This window comes from Chiloscyllium plagiosum, unplaced genomic scaffold, assembly GCF_037043375.1.
Source record: "Chiloscyllium plagiosum isolate Xiang-an unplaced genomic scaffold, Cpla_swu_hap1 HiC_scaffold_11, whole genome shotgun sequence".
Lineage (NCBI taxonomy): Eukaryota > Metazoa > Chordata > Chondrichthyes > Orectolobiformes > Hemiscylliidae > Chiloscyllium > Chiloscyllium plagiosum.
Genome location: NW_028270149.1, coordinates 2,509,567 through 2,528,044, shown reverse-complemented (window position 1 = coordinate 2,528,044; position 18,478 = coordinate 2,509,567). Strand labels below are relative to the sequence as shown.

Below are 18,478 nucleotides of genomic sequence, written 5' to 3'. Positions count from 1 at the left end.
TTGTTTACCTATATTGGGTTGGATGAGTGCTGAGTTCTTTGCTGACTAAACATATTCTCTGCATTCTGCACAATCTTATCTTGCATTTCTCCACGAAAATCTGTGACCACATTCTGTTTGAAAAAGTGGTGCAGGGCATGCTGTCAGTGCAGCATGAGATCCTGAGCTAATAGCCAGGCCAGTAGTCAGCCTGCTGGAACTGCTCACTATATCCCCTGACCCAGTCTCTCACTGACAATAAAACAGAGCAACGTGCTTTGAGAAGTGGTGCTGCTGCTGGTCTTGTTTCACAGTTTAATGTCAGTCCTACATTGAAGGCCCTAAATTGGGGTGGGATTGCATCGTGGCTGGGCTAGTGGTTTCTATCACTGCTAGTTTTAATTTATTAACCTTGCACAGTTTGCACCCTTGACATACATAAGAGTTTGAAGACTGTAATGACTGAGAAGGGTTGTAATGATGAATGTTAAATGTTAAAGGAATGGGCTATGATTTGTGTGTTGTATGTAGACTTCTTCCCTGACATGTTCATTCTAGAGGTCTCTTGTTGGTTCTTCTTTGAGAACCAGAATCCAAAGCCCACAAAGTCTTCACTTTGACATCGTGTCCCACTTCTGACAGATATATAGAACTAGAGGTACAGTCCCAAAGTTACTCCGAGCTCCAGCTGTTACAGCAGCCTACGACCTCCAGCAATTGTTCCGCTATGCCAAGGATCTCCCCGGTTACAGTTATTACCAGCAAGCCCATACTTAACAAACCCTCCTCAGGTGACAACAAGCCCCAGATACAGCAGAACTCCAGAGGCTTCTGCTTAAAGTTCACTCAACAGTTGAGAGTCAGCTGTGGTGAAGCCATTGTCCCCACAGAGAGCTTCACTTCTGCCCTGTTCCGCAGAAATGATGGGAAGCAGAACTGTCCCGAGGGAAAGCTCCAATTCTTCCGCCCAACTCTTGACAAAGACAGTCCCTATTTCTTATGAAATGCTGGGAAAGCTGCTAAACCTGCCTGTCTTAACTCAAGGGAGTTTGGTCCCTCCCTATGATATCCAGACCCACGTGGGAATCTCTCAGAATTGGTGTTTATCAAGAATACAAATTACGTGTTCCTATCCAGAATTGTGTTTGATGTTGAACCAAAATTGCATGCTAAAGTGTGATCATCTTGTTAATTTCAGTATTGCTGACAAAGGTGAAATAAGTTCAAACCACTTTTATAAATCTTTTCCTGTCTGAGGTAATCCCCATTTGATATGCTTGGGCACATTATCTCGACTGACACTCCAGTGCTGAGGGAGTGCCTCACTGTTGGAGGGTCAGTGCTGAGGGAGCGTCGCATGCTCGGAGGCACTCAGTACTGAGGGCAACGTGTATTTCCAGTATGTAACTCCAAACCCACATTGTGGTTTACTCTAAAATGATCTGGCAGACCACTGCTCTGTATTCCAGAAGCTGATCAGCCCTTTGTCTGGAGTGGTTCAGGTGGATAGAAAGTTCTAGCCTAGCCAGCAGCACCACCTTCAGCCACTGAATTCCAAAGGATTGACTGCATTTCAAAAATTATTAATTTATGGTGGATGACCTTGGGATATCCAGTAGTTGTTGATGTAGTTTATAAAACGCAATGTTCTTTCTTCAAATATTTTTAAAATGATTTGTGTGAATTTTTCATTTTGTTTTTCAGGAATCCCATCCTGATTATCCAGACATTTTAAAAGGAATGACAGCATTCAAAAATTTAGTGGTAGGTTGTGATATGTCCTTTGGGCCTAACCTGTCAATCCCCAGAAATCATCACTACAGGTACTTTCAGCATCATTACTGAGCCTGCAGGGAGACCTTCCATGATTTAGATTCTTTGCTGGTTTAATATTAGTTTGCAGGTACAATTTTGGAATAAGATGGATTTTGCCCAGACCTTGGAGATACTAACATCCTTTTGGAGCTTAGGCAACCGAAACTGCAGTGTGTTCCATCCTTGATTTGTGCCTGCTTTGTTCTCTATTAGCTGTGATTTAGTCACTGGTACTCTGTTATTTTGTTGGAAAATGTTTGGTTCAAGTTGCACTCCAGAATTGATCGCAAAATCAGAGCTGATGCTCCTGTTACAGTATTGTGGTACTGTCAGATCATATGATCCCATTAGCAGGATCTTGAAGTGCTGGGGAGCTTGTATCATCAATAAATAATTATCCTTCAGCCAAAATCATGAAACTGATGATCTGATGATGATTTTTGGGTCTTACTCACGCATTATACAATGGCTCCACTTCATTGGCCGCGGAACCTCCAGCGAGCTTTGGAAGTTACACAGTGAGTGTAATCCATTAGCTTCCACGTGATTTCCTTTGTTGATCATTGTTGACATCAGCAGGTACTTTGTGTGGTAATTCTCCTATCCTGTTCCCTCTGAGCCCCTGTCAGTGAGGTAAATAACTGAAGCAGATGTGTCACTTCAGTGAGGCTTACTGTACGTGTGTGACGTGAGTTTTACTACTCCGCATTGAGATGTGACTGCTCGCTTGTTCGAATGATTAAGTGTGAAATTTCCAAGGTCGTGTTGGGCACTATCTCTGTTTTGGGTTAGTCACCAATTTCCTCTGGCCATAAAAACCGAATACGAACCTCTGGCTGCCTCCTTTCCGCTCCAGTACGTTCCGCTTCAGTTTAATAATTCCATCATCTTTACCCTATAAAGATCAAGCTGAGAAACATGATGACATTTAGCGCCCGTAATTGTACAATGTTACAAGGAGGCCATTTGGACTATCGTTCCCATACTGGCTCTGCACCCAGCTTTTGCCCCACCACACTAGGTTTTTTCCCAAATTCCCAATTCATCGCCTTCAACTATATGCCAGTTGTCTTTGGAAGTTGTCTCTTGGAATAAACATAGCAACATAGAAGATAGGAGCAGGAGTCGGCCATTAGACCCCTTGCACCTGCTGCACCATTCAGTGTGATCATGGCTAATCATTGAGGTCAGTATTTTAATTCCGCTCCCCCACCCCCCCCAGGTCTCATCGCACATTCCCCATTCATGTTGTAATCTGCCTTCCTACTTTTGCTACCAAAGTGGATTAGCTCACATTTATTCACATTTACTCAGTCTGTCCAAATCACACTGAGACATCTCTGCATCCTCCTCACAGCTCACCCTCCCACCAGCTTTGTGTTGTCTGCAAACATTGAGACATTTCATTGAGCTCTCTTATTTAAAATGTTAATATATATTGTGAATAGCTGAGATTCTCATACTGATCCCTGCAGTACCCCATGAGTCATTGCCTGCCATTCAGTGAAAGACCCACTTATTCCTTCTACTTGTTTCCTTCCTGCTAACAAATTTTTTGTCCTTGTCAATACAGTACCCCCATGTACTTAGAACTTGCACGTGCATCTCTTCTGTGGGACTTTGTTGAAAATCTTCAGAAAGCCCAAATAAACCACATCCACTGGCTCTCCCTGATTACTATTGCACCCTCAAAGGATTCCAGTAGATTTGTCAGATCTGATTTCCCTTTTGTAAATCCTTTTTTTCTAAGTCTGATTCTCCCACTGTTTTTTCAGTGCTCTGCTATAAAGTCCTTCACAATGTACTCCAGAAAGTTCTCCAGTCCTGATGTCAGACTAGTCTATAATTCCCTTTTCCTCCCTTTCTCCTTTTTAGAAAAGCAGGGTTTCACTGGAAAAGTTCCTACAGGTTAGGGGATAGCTAGAGTCTCTGGAAGATGATCAAAAATGCATCCACCATTTCCACTTCCTTTACTCTGGGATGGAGCTGATCAGGGCCTGGGCCTTCAATCCCATCACTTTCCCCAACACCATTTCCCTATTAATACAGATTTGTGTCAGTTCCTCCCTCTCACTGTGTTTCCTATCATTTGTGGGAAGTTGTTTGTGTCCACCTTTGTGAAGACAGAGGTGAAGTATGAATTAATGAAATCTGAAACCAATGTTGAGAATGCTGGAGAAACTCCACAGGACTGGCAGCAACTGTGGAGAGAGAAACAGAGTTAATGTTTTGAGTCTGGTATAAGTCTTCAGAACTGAAAAGGCTTGGAAAATGTTTTTTTAAAAATAGCATTGAGAGAGTCAGGTTAGGAGCAAAAGGGCAGGTGGTGTAGAGTGCAACAAACAAGGAGTTTGTTAATTACAGTGAAAGTGAAAGAGAGATGTAAAATGAGTATGAATTAAAGCGTGAAAGGTGGAAAATAGGTCCTCGCCACTAAGAGTCAAGTCAACAAGATACAAACAAGCCTGGGCTGGGGGTGCATGCCTTCGACCCCATTCTGCCCCCTTGCTTCCTCCTCCTCTATCAAAACTATAAAATAAAGGCTTTCCAAAGCCTTTGAGCTCTGAAGAGGAATCCTATTGGACTCAAAACATTAACTTTGTTTTTCTCTCCACAATTGCTGCCAGACCTGCTGAGTTTCTCCAGCATTGTGTTTTTGTTCTGAGCCTTTCATGGCTGATGGAACAACTCCAGTTTCTCAGATCTCTTTCCATGAATTGAAGTTGCTCAATCTTGCTATCTTCTAAACAAGTATGTACCTATAAGGCAGGAAGGAAGTGGTCGAGCGAGGGAGCCGTGGTTTACTAAATAAGTTGAATCTCTTGCCAAGAGGAAGAAGAAGGCTTATGTTAGAATGAGATGTGAAAGTTCAGTTGGGACGCTCTATAGTTACATGTTAGCCAAGAAAGACCGAATGAGAGAGCTAAGAAGAACCAGGCGGGGTCATGAGAAGTTGTTGGTGGATAGGATCAAGGAAAACCCTCAGGCTTTCTATAGCTATATCAGGGATAAAAGAATGACTAGAGAAAGATTTAGGGCCAATCAAAGATAGTAGTGGGAAGTTGTGCGTGAAGTCAGAGAAGATTGGGGAAGTGCTAAATGAATATTTTTCGTCAGTATTCACACTAGAAAAAGACAATGTTGTCGAGGAGAATACTGAGATACAGGCTACTAGACTGGGGGGGATTGAGGTGCAGAAGGAGGAGGTGTTAGCAATTCTGGGAAGTGTGAAAATACATAAGTCCCCTGGGCCGGATAGGATTTATACTAGGATTCTTTGGGAAGTCAGGGAGGAGATTGCAGAGTCTTTGGCTTTGATCTTTATGTTGTCATTGTCTACAGGAACAGTGCCAGAAGACTGGAGGATAGCAAATGTTGTTCCCTTGTTCAAGAAGGGGAGTACAGACAATCCTGGTAATTATAGACCAGTGAGCCTTCCTTCTGTTGTTGGTAAAGTGTTGGAAAAAGGTCATAAGTGATAATCATCTAGAGAGGAATAAGTTGATTAGGGATAGTCAACATGGTTTTGTGAAGGGTAGGTAATGCCTCACAAACCTTATTGAGTTCTTTAAGAAGGTGACCAAACAGGTGGATGAGGGTAAAGGAGTTGATGTGGTGTATATGGGTTTCCGTAAGGCGTTTGATAAGGTTCCCCACGGTAGGCTATTGCACAAAATATGGAGGTATGGGGTTGAGGGTGATTTAATGATTTGGATCAGAAATTGGCTAGTTGAAAGAAGACACAGGGTAGTGGTTGATGGGAAATGTTCATCCTGGAGCTCAGTTACTAGTGGTGTGCCACAAGGGCATGTTTTGGGGCCACTGCTGTTTGTCATTTTTATAAATGATCTAGATGAGGGTGTAGAAGCTTGGGTTAGTAAATTTGTGGATGACACTAAGGTCGGTGGCGTTGTGGATAGTGTTGAAGGATATTGCAGGTTATAGAGGGACATAGATAAGCTGCAGAACTGGGCTGAGAGGTGGCAAATGGAGTTTATTGTGGAAAAGTGAGATGATTCACTTTGGCAGGAGTAACAGGAATAAACAATACTGGGCTAATGGTAAGATACTTGGTAGTGTAAATGAGCAGAGAGATCTTGATGTCCATGTACATAGATCCCTGAAAGTTGCCACCCAGGTTGATAGAGTTGTTAAGAAGGTGTATAGTGTGTTAACTTTTATTGGTAGAGGGATTGAGTTTCGGAGCCACAAGGTCATGCTGCAGCTGTGCAATACTCTGGTATAACTGCACTTGGAGTATTGTGTACAGTTCTGATCACCACATTATAGGAAGGATGTGGAAGCTTTGGAAAGGGTTCAGAGGTGATTTACTAGGCTGTTGCCTGGTATGGAGGGAATGTTATACAAGGAAAGGCCGAGGGCCTTGAGGCTGTTTTCGTTAGAGAGAAGGTTGAGAGATGACTTAGTTGAGACATACAAGCTAATGAGAGGGTTAAGTAGGGTGGACAGGGAGAGCCTTTTTCCTCAGATGGTGATGACTAGCACGAGGGGGCATAGCTTTAAATTGAGGGGTGATAGATATAGGACAGATGTCAAAGGTAGTTTCTTTACTCAGAGTAGGGGTGTGGAACGTACTGCCTGCAACAGTAGTAGACCCGCTAACGATAGGCATATGGATGAAAATGGAATAGTGTAGGTTAGATGGGCTTCAGGTTGGTTCTACAGATCGGCGCAACATTGAGGGCTGAAGGGCTTGTATTGCGCTGTAATGTTCTATGTTCTAGGAGGGAGCCATTTAGACTCTTGAGCCTGTCACTCCCCATCCACCTCGAGACCTGGCTATGGAAAGCAGCTCATGTTCTATCAACCTTATACTTAGAACCAGTAGGTATACTTTGTAAAAGAGACTTCCAAACTTTGACCACTCTTCATAGTTAGTCTAATTTAATTTTTTAAAACCTGCTGTGCCTGCTATGTCCCAAATAGTAAAAATAGTTTATCTCCATCTACTGCATCTGTTCCCCTAATATCAATACAATAACTTCTTATAAATTCCTGGTCTAACTTCTCAGCACATTCTGAAATTGTGGAGTCCTGGTTTGTATACAATTACCGAGCTAAGGCCAAACCAGAGACTTAAAAACGTTTACATTAATTTCTTATATTTGTGATCAGTTCCTCCGTTTACAAGGCCAAGTATTTTCTGTGCTTTCCTACCTGATTTATCAGTGTGCTCTGTCATCTTCCAAAGATAACTGCATTAACCTACATTTGCCATTTTTCCAGTCCATTTATACCCTCCTGACATCTGCTAATGTCCAAGCAGGAATTCATTTTCTTTGCCAATGTGTTGTTTATTTGATAATTCTGACAGGTTGACTCTCTCCTTAACTTCCAACTCAAGTACTATTACAGTTCCATTACTCCAGTGGGCCCATTGGGTATCTGGTCTGTGTCTGTGTGCCCCTCCCTCCCTCCTGATGGATTGGTCCACACAGTGGGTAATATGCAGCAATGGGTTTGCCATTGCCGTCTGTAGGATGTCTGACCAGGAGTTTCTCCCATTGCCATTTGGCACGCTGTGGGGATCTTCAGGCTGATGAGCTGTTTTGTGGGCCCTATGTTCTAGAATAGGGACAGAACCCCTGAGCCACAACATCTCCTCTGTATTGGTCAGTACCTGTTCTAGTATCCTGTGTTTTGTACCGAGGAAGGGATGGTGTGTTGGTTGTGGCTCAGTGGGCAGCTGCCTTGCCTTGAGGTCAGAAGGATGTGTCAATCCATTTTCCAAGGATGCAAGTGCATGAAAAAGCTGCCACTCCCGATGGCGTACTGAAGGGGTGCTGGCATCCTTTGAATGAGGCATACAGCCAAGGCCAAATCTGTTCCTCAGGATGTTAAAAAAAAACCACAGCCACAATTTGAAGAAGAGCAGAGGAATCCTTCCTGCTGCCTTAGTTAATGTTAATTCTTCAGCCATGTAGCTAGCTCTCCCTCCCCGATATCTCACTTTGGTTTTCGGGAGTTTGTTGTGCAGCATTTAGCTGTAGTATTTACATTTCAAAGTAAGCAGTTGGCTATGAAGCATTTTGGGATGTCCTTTACCCCAGGATAACACTCTCTCTCCCACTGACCATCACCCAAGGTGAGAATCTCACTGGGTGGGAGTTATAAGCACACGGTGAGTTTTACGCTTCATGCAAAAACTGCAGCATCATTGAGGTAAAAAAAATGACTGCAGATGCTGGAAACCAGATTCTGGATCAGTGGTGCTGGAAGAGCACAGCAATTCAGGCAGCATCCGAGGACAGGCAAAAATGCTGCCTGAACTGCTGTGCTCTTCCAGCACTACTGATCCAGAATGCAGCATCATTGCACTAATCCAACCTTGATAATGTCACAAACTTTCCATACCATCAAAGTCTGATGACATCTTGACCTTCACTAGTAGCCAGCTAACAAAGTTTGGGTTTGCTGTGAAACTATAAGTATTTCCTTATAATGAGAAAAAGCACGTTGTTAATTTCCAACCATGGAGGATGTGTTTTTGGTGAAGAAAGAAAGGGATTGATGGTTCCTGTGATCACCTGTTTGTCTTCTAAATCGTACAAAGTCCCATTTCTCCATTACCCCATGTACTCACCGACCTGGACTGCATTCACTGCCAGTCTCTCAAAGCCTCAGTTTTAAAATTTGCCCCTTTGTTTTTGAATCCATAAATGGCCTCTCATATTCTTCTCTCAGCAATCTCCTCCTCTTCCCCCCTCCACCAAAAAAACAAAGACCCTTCAAAGTCTGTCTTTTCCCTCCTGTTCTGGACCTGTTATACATCCCTCGTTTCAATCAATCACACCATGATTGGTGGCGGGTGTCTTCAGTTGCTAAGGCCCGAAAATCTGGATCAGTCCCTTCCCTAAAACCCCTCTCTTCTCCTTTTCTCTCTCATTTAAGACCCTCCTTAAACCCTGATCTTTGCCTTAGTGTTCCTATTATCTCCTGTTGTTTGGTGTCATTTTTGTTTCACCTGATAGCATTGCTGAGGAGCGCCTTTTGATTGGTTTACTATGTCAAAGGCTCTATATAAATGCAAGTGTCTTGTATATAAGTGTCTGAATGACAATATCCTGTTAACTCCCAAATCCTGTTTACTGTTTGAGAAACAGCAGCCAGTGCCACTGTTGTTACAGTAATAGTGCTCTCTCTCTCTCCCCAGTCTCAGTGTCAGGAGCTGCGAAAGAGGAAGCAACTTGAGCTACAGATATTGTCTGAGCAAATTCAGGGCTGGGAGGGTGAAGACATCAAGACCCTTGGAAATGTCATCTACATGTCCCAGGTTATGGTGCAGTGTGGAGCAAGTGAGGTAAGGAGGCTAACAGTGTTGGCTTTGGTTAGAATTCACTTTGGACAGATACACTTTCGTCTAAATTTACACTGCAGCTTTGTCATGACTGGGTTTGAGGCTTTGTATTTGAAAACAGTTACCAGTTCTAGTCGAGAGCCAGTACAACGTTTTACTCCACTTAATTTTAATTATAAAATCAAAGCCATGGACTGGTTTCTAATTTTAAATAAATAATGTTAATGTACTATAGGTGCTGGAAGTCTGAAATAAAAGCAGAAAAGGCTAGAGAAACCAGTCAGGTCTGGCAGTGTTAATGTTTCAAATCCAGTATGACTCTTCACGTGAACTCAAAATGTTAACTTTGATTCTCTCCTCACAGATGCTGTGAGATTTGCTGAGTCCCTTCACACTTTCTGTTTTAATTCCAGTTTTGCGTGTTGTGTACAGTTCTGGATCTTTTGCAGTGATGGAAGGAGAGTTGGGGGCTATCTTGGTCTGGGAGGGAGTGAAAGGATAGGCAGTACTAAGCTGCTAAATGGGATTGGGGATCCGAATGCTGAACATTGGTAAGGGATCATCGACAGTGCTTACATTGAGAACAGGCAGAGTGGAGGGAATTTTATTGAATTCCTGAAGATCCTCATGTTACTGCATGGCTGTGTGTGCTGGACCATGGCAAAAGTTGAACAAATGTTGTGACCAGCAATGATGACTTGGTTTAAAAGGAATGTTAGACTACTGAGAATATTCAAGAGTGACATAAGGAGAACATGGCTTAGACCAGAAACTTCACAAAGACCTAGGACAATTAGCTGATAGTTTTGGCGCAAGCTTGCAGAATGGAACAAGATAGAAAATGTTTACAAATCAAGGAAGACTTAAGGCAGCATTCGATATAAAAAACAATGTCAAGAGTGACTCCACTGAGAGGCTTTAGATGACACCAGCGGCTCCTTCAGAGTTGACAGCAATACAGGGGATTCTTTGGCTGCATTGTTGATGCTGAACTGCTTGATGAGGACTTCTTGGAAATAATATCTTTGAGGGGAGACAGTCATGTCCTGGTATAGAATCATAGAATTATTACAGCATGGAAGCAGGCCATTCTGCCCATCAAGTCCACACTGACCCACCCCCTACCCTGTACCTGTAACCCTGCATTCCCCACAGCTAATTACCTAACCTGATAAAAACGAGGTAAAACCCGAAACGTCGATTTCGAAGCTCCTTGGATGCTGCCTGAACTGCTGTGCTCTTCCAGCACCACTAATCCAGAATCTAATTACCTAACCTGTACATCCCTGGACATTATGGGGCAATTTAGTATAGCCAATCCACTAACCCCCAGAGGAAACCCATGCAGACATGGAGAGAATGTGCAAACTCCACATAGACCGTTGCCTGATGGTGGAATCAAACTCTGGTCCCTGATGCTGTGAGGCAGCAGGGCTAATCATTGCACCACTATGGTAATGTCTCTGAACTACTTATAATCCTAGGAGGGCCTCTCAGTTCCAGGACAGTGTGGGAAGGGTAATAAATACTGGCCTCCCCAATGATGCTCCCACCTCCTGAAGGGGTAGATGGAGGTCAAAAAGCAGTATCCAAGGTTTCCAGGAACGGAACAATCTGGTCCTGGGTGTCCAGTATTAGCATGAGGGGTCTGGCTTCACATTTCGAGACGGGTTGGAGAATTACATAGTGCAGGTATCACTTCAAGATCCAGGTGACTGGGAGAACTCTGTGTAACAATGGGAAGCCTGGGTACTATAAATTCAAAACAAAAACAGAAATTGCTGGAAAAGCTCAGCAGGTCTGGCAGCATCTGTGGAGAGAAATCGAGTTAATGTTTCAGATCCAGTGACCTTTCCTCAGTTCTGAATGTTTATGCTGTAAGGTTGAAGTGCATGCTAGATTGGTTTATGGCAGGCTGGACTAGTCCTGTATAACTGATGTCAAGAACTGGGATACATGAAAGTTAACTTCATGGGAGGAGGTGACAGGTGCTTATTCCTTCCACAGCCTACAAAATAGAGACATTTGCATAGGATGAGAAGTTAGGGTGAATTTCCCAGAGATTTTCCAGAATTTGGCCCCAGGTTGTCCCACTGTGCTTCTTTGCTGCTTTGGGAGCACCTATTGCTGCTTTCCCAGATGGACGAAGAGAACAACTTTTTAACATCCTTTTCCAAATGCTTCGTAGTCATTTAGTTCAAAGCTGCTGCAATTCAAATGATCTGAAAAAGCACCAAGTTGATATTTAGCTGCATCATTTACATTGCTTGGTGCAAAGCTATGGAAAATTCCCCTCTTTAATTACAAATGCTGACTTTGCTCTGAATAAATTTAGAGCCTTTGTTTGTAAAAGGAAGCTTAGGGTACTTCCCCTAACAATTTGATTAAATCTTTGTTTCAAGTCTTTGAGCACAATCAAAATCCAGGATGCAGGTTATTATATCTTCCAGCAAGATTTGCCATTTAAAGCAATGCTGCATACATGAAACATCATTTTTTAAATAAAATTGAAATTGTCACCTAATCTGCATTTGCCTCCCTTTAAAGGAGGGGGCAGAGTCAACCTTTTCTGTCCTACGCCCTCTGATAGGGTGGCTTCCCTCAGCAGTCTCTGCAAGACTGGAAACTCTGTGTGGGTTGAGTCCTCAGCAACTTTCTGCATCCCACCACTCAACAGAAAGTTGTGTTTGTGCAGCGCTGGGCAGTTTGAAACATGCCCCAGTTTTATTGTAAAATTATTCATCAAAGGAAAATATACACGATTGGCCAGGTCATAGTGCCTGCAGGCCTTTGGCAATTTACAAGGTGATGGAGATACCTGTGTGCTGCACCCTTGTCACTGTCTGGGTCGTTTTGTTTATGGGGCTGTGGGTGTTGCTGGTGAGGACAGGAACTGGAGAAGGTAGTGGGGCCCCCTTCTTGAACCACTGCAGTCCTTTGTTGCAGGGAGACTTAGTATGCTGCAAGGGGAGGCAGTTCCAGGATTTTGACCCAGTGACACTGAAGGAATGGTAATGTATTTCCAAGTCAGGATGGTGAGTGACCCGGAGGGGAGCTTACAAATGGTGGTAGTAAGAACGTAAGAAATGGAAGCAGGAGTAGCTCATTTGGCCCTTTGGTCCTGCTCCACCATTCAATACTATCATGGCTGACCCTTGGCTTTAACTCCCCTTTCCCTGTATCCCTCTTTTCTTTGATTTCTCCAAGAGGTCAGTAATCTGTCTGGCCCAGCCTGAAATATATTCAGCATTGGAGCATCCACAGCTTCTGGGGAGAGATTTCCAACAATGCACAATCCTTAGGGTGAAATACTCTCTCCTCATCCTAGCCCCTTATTCTGAAACTGTAGCCCCAGTGTTTGACATTCCACAGCCAGAGGGAAACCTCTTCATTTTGATGCTGTCGAGCCCCTTCAGAATCTTTGAACGTTTTAATGAGATCGCCTCTTATTTTTCTAAGCTCCATAAAATATTGACCCAATTTACTCTCACTGTAGGGAAACCTCCTTTCATTCCAGGTACCAAATTTAGCAAAGCATTGCTGTAGCATCCAGTGCAAGGTCAAGATTGATCGGTTTCTGATGATGAATGCTGTCCAGGATTTGGGGGCAGGAGGTGTAAAGGTTGGATCAGCAACAATAGTATTCAATAGTAAGACAGGTTTGATGGGCTGAATGGCCTACTCCTGTTCCTATACCTTTCTCTAAATATGCAGAGTAACATTGTGCATAGTATTACCGAGTGTCAGCTGTCCTTGTTCGTCTTGGCATTGAAGTGTTGTACATTTTGGAACATAGAAGCTTGAGAATATGGAGACTGGTGAAGTTCCTCAGTGTTGAAAGTTTGTGTTTATTGGGCAGGATTTGAGCAAAGTGAACTTGTAGCACAATTTGGTAGAGTCCAAATGGTGTTGTTACAGCTTAGGATTATTGATGCCTTTTTATTTTAGTTTTTTAAAATCATTTTTGGTTTGGAGCTGTGAGCTGAGAGTGGAAGGTGACCTTTTGACTGTGAGCAGCAGTTTGCTTTAAAGCAAAGGGAACATTCCAGCTGGTTATTGTTTATGAGGCCAGCCCTGGAAGATAACGGCAGGTTGATTCTTGTTAAAAGAAAGGAGTGTCTCGCGAAGCTGTCATTCCGTGGATGCGCAGTTCTCCAACAGGTGGCCGATGTTTGAACGGTAACAGGACCCTCACAGGGAGTGACCACCGAGAATGTAAAAACAAAACAGAAAGAGAAACCAGAGTTGGAGATGGTTTTGAACTGTGTGTTTCAAGTCAGAAGACTGGTGGTGGCCCAGGCTACAGGGTGGCGGTTTGACTGCTCTCTGGCTATCCTCTCATTGTCAACTTAATGAAAGCTCAGAGGACAGAACCTTAGTTATCAGTATAAAGTGACTATTTCTTAGAACCTACTGGAAACTATTTGCATGCACTGGTGTCTTCAGAAACCTAGCACGATACAATCCCGTGGTCATGAAGTCTGCTTGAGTGAACTGGCTAGTTTCATCTCATTTAGTTTTTCTTCTGATTTATTCCTGAACTCTGTCTGTTTGGCTGTCTGACCATGTGTGAGGCTCTAGTCAGATCACATTAGGGATATTGTACGTGATTTTGAGTCCTATATCTAAGGGCTGATGTGCTAGCATTGGATGGGGTGGACAGGGGGGTTAGAAGAATGATCCCGGGAATAAAGGGCTTGTTCTATCAGAGCTGAAAATGTGTTGCTGGAAAAGCGCAGCAGGTCAGGCAGCATCCAAGGAGCAGGAGAATCGACGTTTCGGGCATGAGCCCTCATTCCTGAAGAAGGGCTTATGCCCGAAACGTCGATTCTCCTGCTCCTTGGATGCTGCCGGACCTGCTGCGCTTTTCCAGCAACACATTTTCGGCTCTGATCTCCAGCATCTGCAGTCCTCGCTTGTCCTATCAGAAACAGTTGAGGATTCAGGATCTGTACTCCATGGAGTTTTGTAAGGATGAAGGAAGATCTGATTGAAACTTACAGAATAGAGTCATAGAGTGATACAGTAGAGAAGCAGACCCTTCAGCCCAACTCATCCATGCTGACCAGGCTTCCCAAACTGAACGGATCCCATTTGCCTATGTTTGACCCATATCCCTCTAAACCTTTCCCATCCATGTACCTGTCCAAGTGTCTTTTAAATGTTGTAGCTGTACCCAGCCCTACCACCTCCTCTGGCAGCTCGCTCCTTATATGTGCCGCCCTTTGTGAAAACATTACCCTTCATGTCCCTTTTAACTCTTTCCCCTCTCACCATAACCTATGCCCTCTAGTTTTGATTTCATCTACTCTGAGGAAGGACATTTGCTTTTCACCCGATCCATGCCCCTCATGATTTTATAAACTTCTGTAAGATCACCCCTCAGCCTCCGATGTCCAGTGATAAAAGTCCCAATCTGTCCACCCAATCCCTGTAGCTCAAACCTTCCAGTCTCAGTAACATGCTTGTAAATCTTTTTTGCACGCTTTCTAGTTTAATAACATCCTTTTTACAGCAGGGTGACCAGAATTATATGCAGTACTCCAAATGTGTCCGTACCAATGTCTTGTACAGCTGTGACATGACGTTCCAACTCCTATATTCAGTGCTCTGACCAGTAAAGGCAAGCGTGCCAAATGCCGCCTTCACCATCCTGCCTACCTGTTTACGCCACTTTCAAGGAACTATCCATTTGCATCCCTCAGTGTTTCTGTTCAACAACACTCCCCAGGGCCCTACCATTAACTGTGTAAGTCCTGCCCTGCTTTGTCTTACCAAAACTCAATACCTCAATACCTTATCTGAATTAAACTCCATCTGCCACTCCTCAGCCCTTTGGCCTAATTGATCTCAAGATCCAGTTGTACTGTCAATAACCTCCTTCACCGTCGGCTATGCCACCAATTTTGCTAACTCATTTACTAACTTATTAACCGTGGCTGCTGTATTCTTATCCAAATTGTTTATGTAAATGGCGGACGACAGTGGACCAGCACCAATCCTCACAGCATCCCTCTGGTCGCAGGCCTCCAGTCCAAGCATCGACCCTTTACCACCATCCTCTGTCTTGTAAGATCAAGCCAAGTTTGTATTCCCTGTATTCCCTGGATCCCATGTGATCGAACCGTACTAATAAATCTGCCATGCAGAACCTTGAAGGCCTTGCTAAAGTATATGTTGACAACATCTATTGCTGTGTCTTCATGTATCATCTTGATTACCTCTTCAAAAAACTCAATCAAATTTAAGAGGCATGATTTCCCATATACCAAGCTTTGTTGACTATCCATAACCTGTCTTTCCAAATGCATGTAGATGCTGTCTCTCAGAATCCCCTCCAACAACGTACCTACCACTGATGTCACACTCACTGGGCTGGAGTTCCCTGGCTTCTCCTTATAGCCTTTCTTAAATAATAGCCACCCTCCGGCCTTCCAGCTGTCAATGATACAAGTATCTCTGTTAGGGGCCTCACAAATTCCTCCCTAATCTCCACAATATCCTAGGATACACTTGACCAGATCCTGGGGATTTATTTCCCTTTACGCAGGTTAAGACCTCCAGCACTATCTCTTCTGTAATGTGGACTTTTTCCAGGGTGGATTTCGGAATACGCAACAACACAGAGTGGCCGAGCGGAGGCTGAGCGCCAAGTTCTGTACCCATGGGGATGGCCTTAACCGGGACCTTGGGTTCATATCAGACTACTGGTGACCCCACTGCACTATACACTCTCTCATACACACACACACTCACACTCATGATCGCGAGCGCACGTGCAGTCACTCGCACGATCCCCCACTCTCTCACTCACACATGATGCGCACACACACACTCACATGTGCGCACACACACATATATAAGTCTATGGGGTGAACTTGTATTTGCAGATAAATTCTATTTCTTTCAAAAAGCACATAATCTGTAGGCAGTCAGTCCATGTGACATTTTATAAATTCCTATTTTGGCAATAGAAGCAGAGTGACTCCAGGTTGGGATACAGACAGACTCGAATTGCACACCCTTAATGCAGTGTCTGAGCTGAGATGTCACTTTTTAAAAAAAATAAAACCTTAAGTTCAGATCGGATGGTAAGACCTTGCAATGGATAGTGAGGACAGCTGAGAAGATCATTGGGGTTTCTCTTTCTCCACTTCCCCCCTTCCCCCCCATTACAGACATTTACACCACAAGATAGATTTGAAAGGCTAAGAGCATTGTGGAAGACCCCTCACTCAAACTCTTCTCCCTCCTGGATTAGAGTCCAACAGGTTTATTTGGAAGTACAAGCTTTCAGAGTGCTGCTCCTTCATCAGGTAGCTAATGGGGCAGGACCATAAGACACAGAATATAATCTGGTGTTGTGGGACTTCTAACTTTGTCCACCCCAGTCCAACACTGGCACCTCCACATCTTTTCAAGACATCACTATTTATTATCTCGAGATCTCGGCCTTCCTCTCCTTGATGAATATTGATGTGAAATATTCCCGCCCATCTCCTGTGGTTCTACACATAGATGGCTTTGTTATCTTTAAGGGTGCCTATTCTCTCCCTAGTTACTTTTATGTGTACTTAATATACTTGTAGAATCTCTTTGGATTCTCCTTTACCCTGTCTGGTAAAGCGCTCATGCCCATTTTTTGCCCTCCTGATTTCACTCTTAAGTGTACTCCTACACCCCCTAAACACTGCAAGGGGTTCACTTGATCCCAGCTGTGAGTGGCCTGGATAGAGTGGACGTGGAGAAGATGTTCCCACTAGCAGGAGAGACTAGGACCGAGGGCACAGCCTCAGAGTGAAGGGATGACCCTTTAAAACGGAGATGAGTTTTTTTCAGCCTGAGGGTGGGGAATCCGTGGAACTCATTGTCACAGAGGGTTATGGAGGCCAAGTCATTGAGTGTCTTTAAGACAGGGATACTGATTAGTAAGGGGATCAAGGGTTACGGGGAGATGGCAGGAGAATCGGGGTTGAGAAACATATCAGCCATGATTGAATGGTGGAGCAGGCTCGATGGGCTGAGTGGCCTAATTCTGCTTCTTATGGTGTTATAGAACAGTACAGCACAGAACAGGCCCTTCAGCCCACGATGTTGTGCCGACCACTGATCCTCTTGTATGAACCCTCAAATTTCTGTGACCATATGCATGTCCAGGAGTCTCTTAAATGTCCCCAATCATCCTTCCTCCACAACTGCTGCTGGCAATGCATTCCATGCTCTCTCAACTGTCTGTGTAAAGAACCCGCCTCTAACATCCCCTCTATACTTTCCTCCAACCAGCTTAAAACTATGACCCCTCGTGTTAGTCATTTCTGCCCTGGGAAATAGTCTCTGGCTATCGACTCTATCTATGCCTCTCATTATCTTGTATACCTCAATTAGGTCCCCTCTTCTCTTCCTTTTCTCCAATGAAAAAAGTCCGAGCTCAGTCAACCTCTCTTCATAAGATAAGCCCTCCAGTCCAGGCAGCATCCTGGTAAACCTCCTCTGAACCCTCTCCAAAGCATCCACATCTTTCTTAAAATAGGGCGACCAGAACTGGACGCAGTATTCCAAGTGCGGTCTAACCAAAGTTTTATAGAGCAGCAACAAGATCTCACGACTCTTAAACTCGATCCCCCTGTTAATGAAAGTCAAAACACCATATGCTTTCTTAACAACCCTGTCCACTTGGGTGGCCATTTTGAGGGATCTATGTACCTGCACCCCAAGATCCCTCTGTTCCTCCACACTACCAAGAATCCTATCCTTAATCCTGTACTCAGCTTTCAAATTCGACCTTCCAAAATGCATCACCTCACATTTATCCAGGTTGAACTCCATCTGCCACCTCTCAGCCCATCTCTGCATCCTGTCAATGTCCTGCTGCAGCCTACAACAGTCCTCTATACTGTCAACGACACCTCTCATCTTTGTGTTGTCTGCAAACTTGCTGACCCATCCTTCAATCCCCTCATCCAAGTCATTAATAAAAATTACAAACAATAGAGGCCCAAGGACAGAGCCCTGTGGAACACCACTCACCACAGACTTCCAGGCAGAATATTTTCCTTCTACTACCACTCGCTGTCTTCTGTTGGCCAGCCAATTCTGTATCCAGACAGCTAAGTTCCCCTGTATCCCATTCCTCCTGACCTTCTGAATGTGCCTACCATGGGGAACCTTATCAAATGCCTTGCTGAAGTCCATATACACCACATCCACAGCTCGACCCTCATCAACTTTTCTAGTCACATCCTCAAAGAACTTGATAAGGTTTGTGAGGCATGACCTGCCCCTCACAAAGCCGTGTTGACTGCATTTAATCGAGCCATGCTCTTCCAGATGGTCATAAATCCTATCCCTCAGAATCCTTTCTAACAC

At 44.0% G+C, this 18,478-nt stretch overlaps 1 protein-coding gene across 2 annotated transcripts in view; it reads left to right on the top strand.

The window, feature by feature from the left end:
• Window positions 1-18,478, top strand: part of arhgef6 (Rac/Cdc42 guanine nucleotide exchange factor 6) — a 216,443-nt gene that overhangs the window by 174,752 nt on the left and 23,213 nt on the right. For both annotated transcript variants that reach the window (XM_087991843.1, XM_087991842.1), the window contains exons 11-12: window positions 1,684-1,743; window positions 8,969-9,115. In XM_087991843.1, the coding sequence (XP_087847969.1) occupies window positions 1,684-1,743; window positions 8,969-9,115 (207 nt within the window). The remainder of the gene's footprint in view (window positions 1-1,683; window positions 1,744-8,968; window positions 9,116-18,478) is intronic.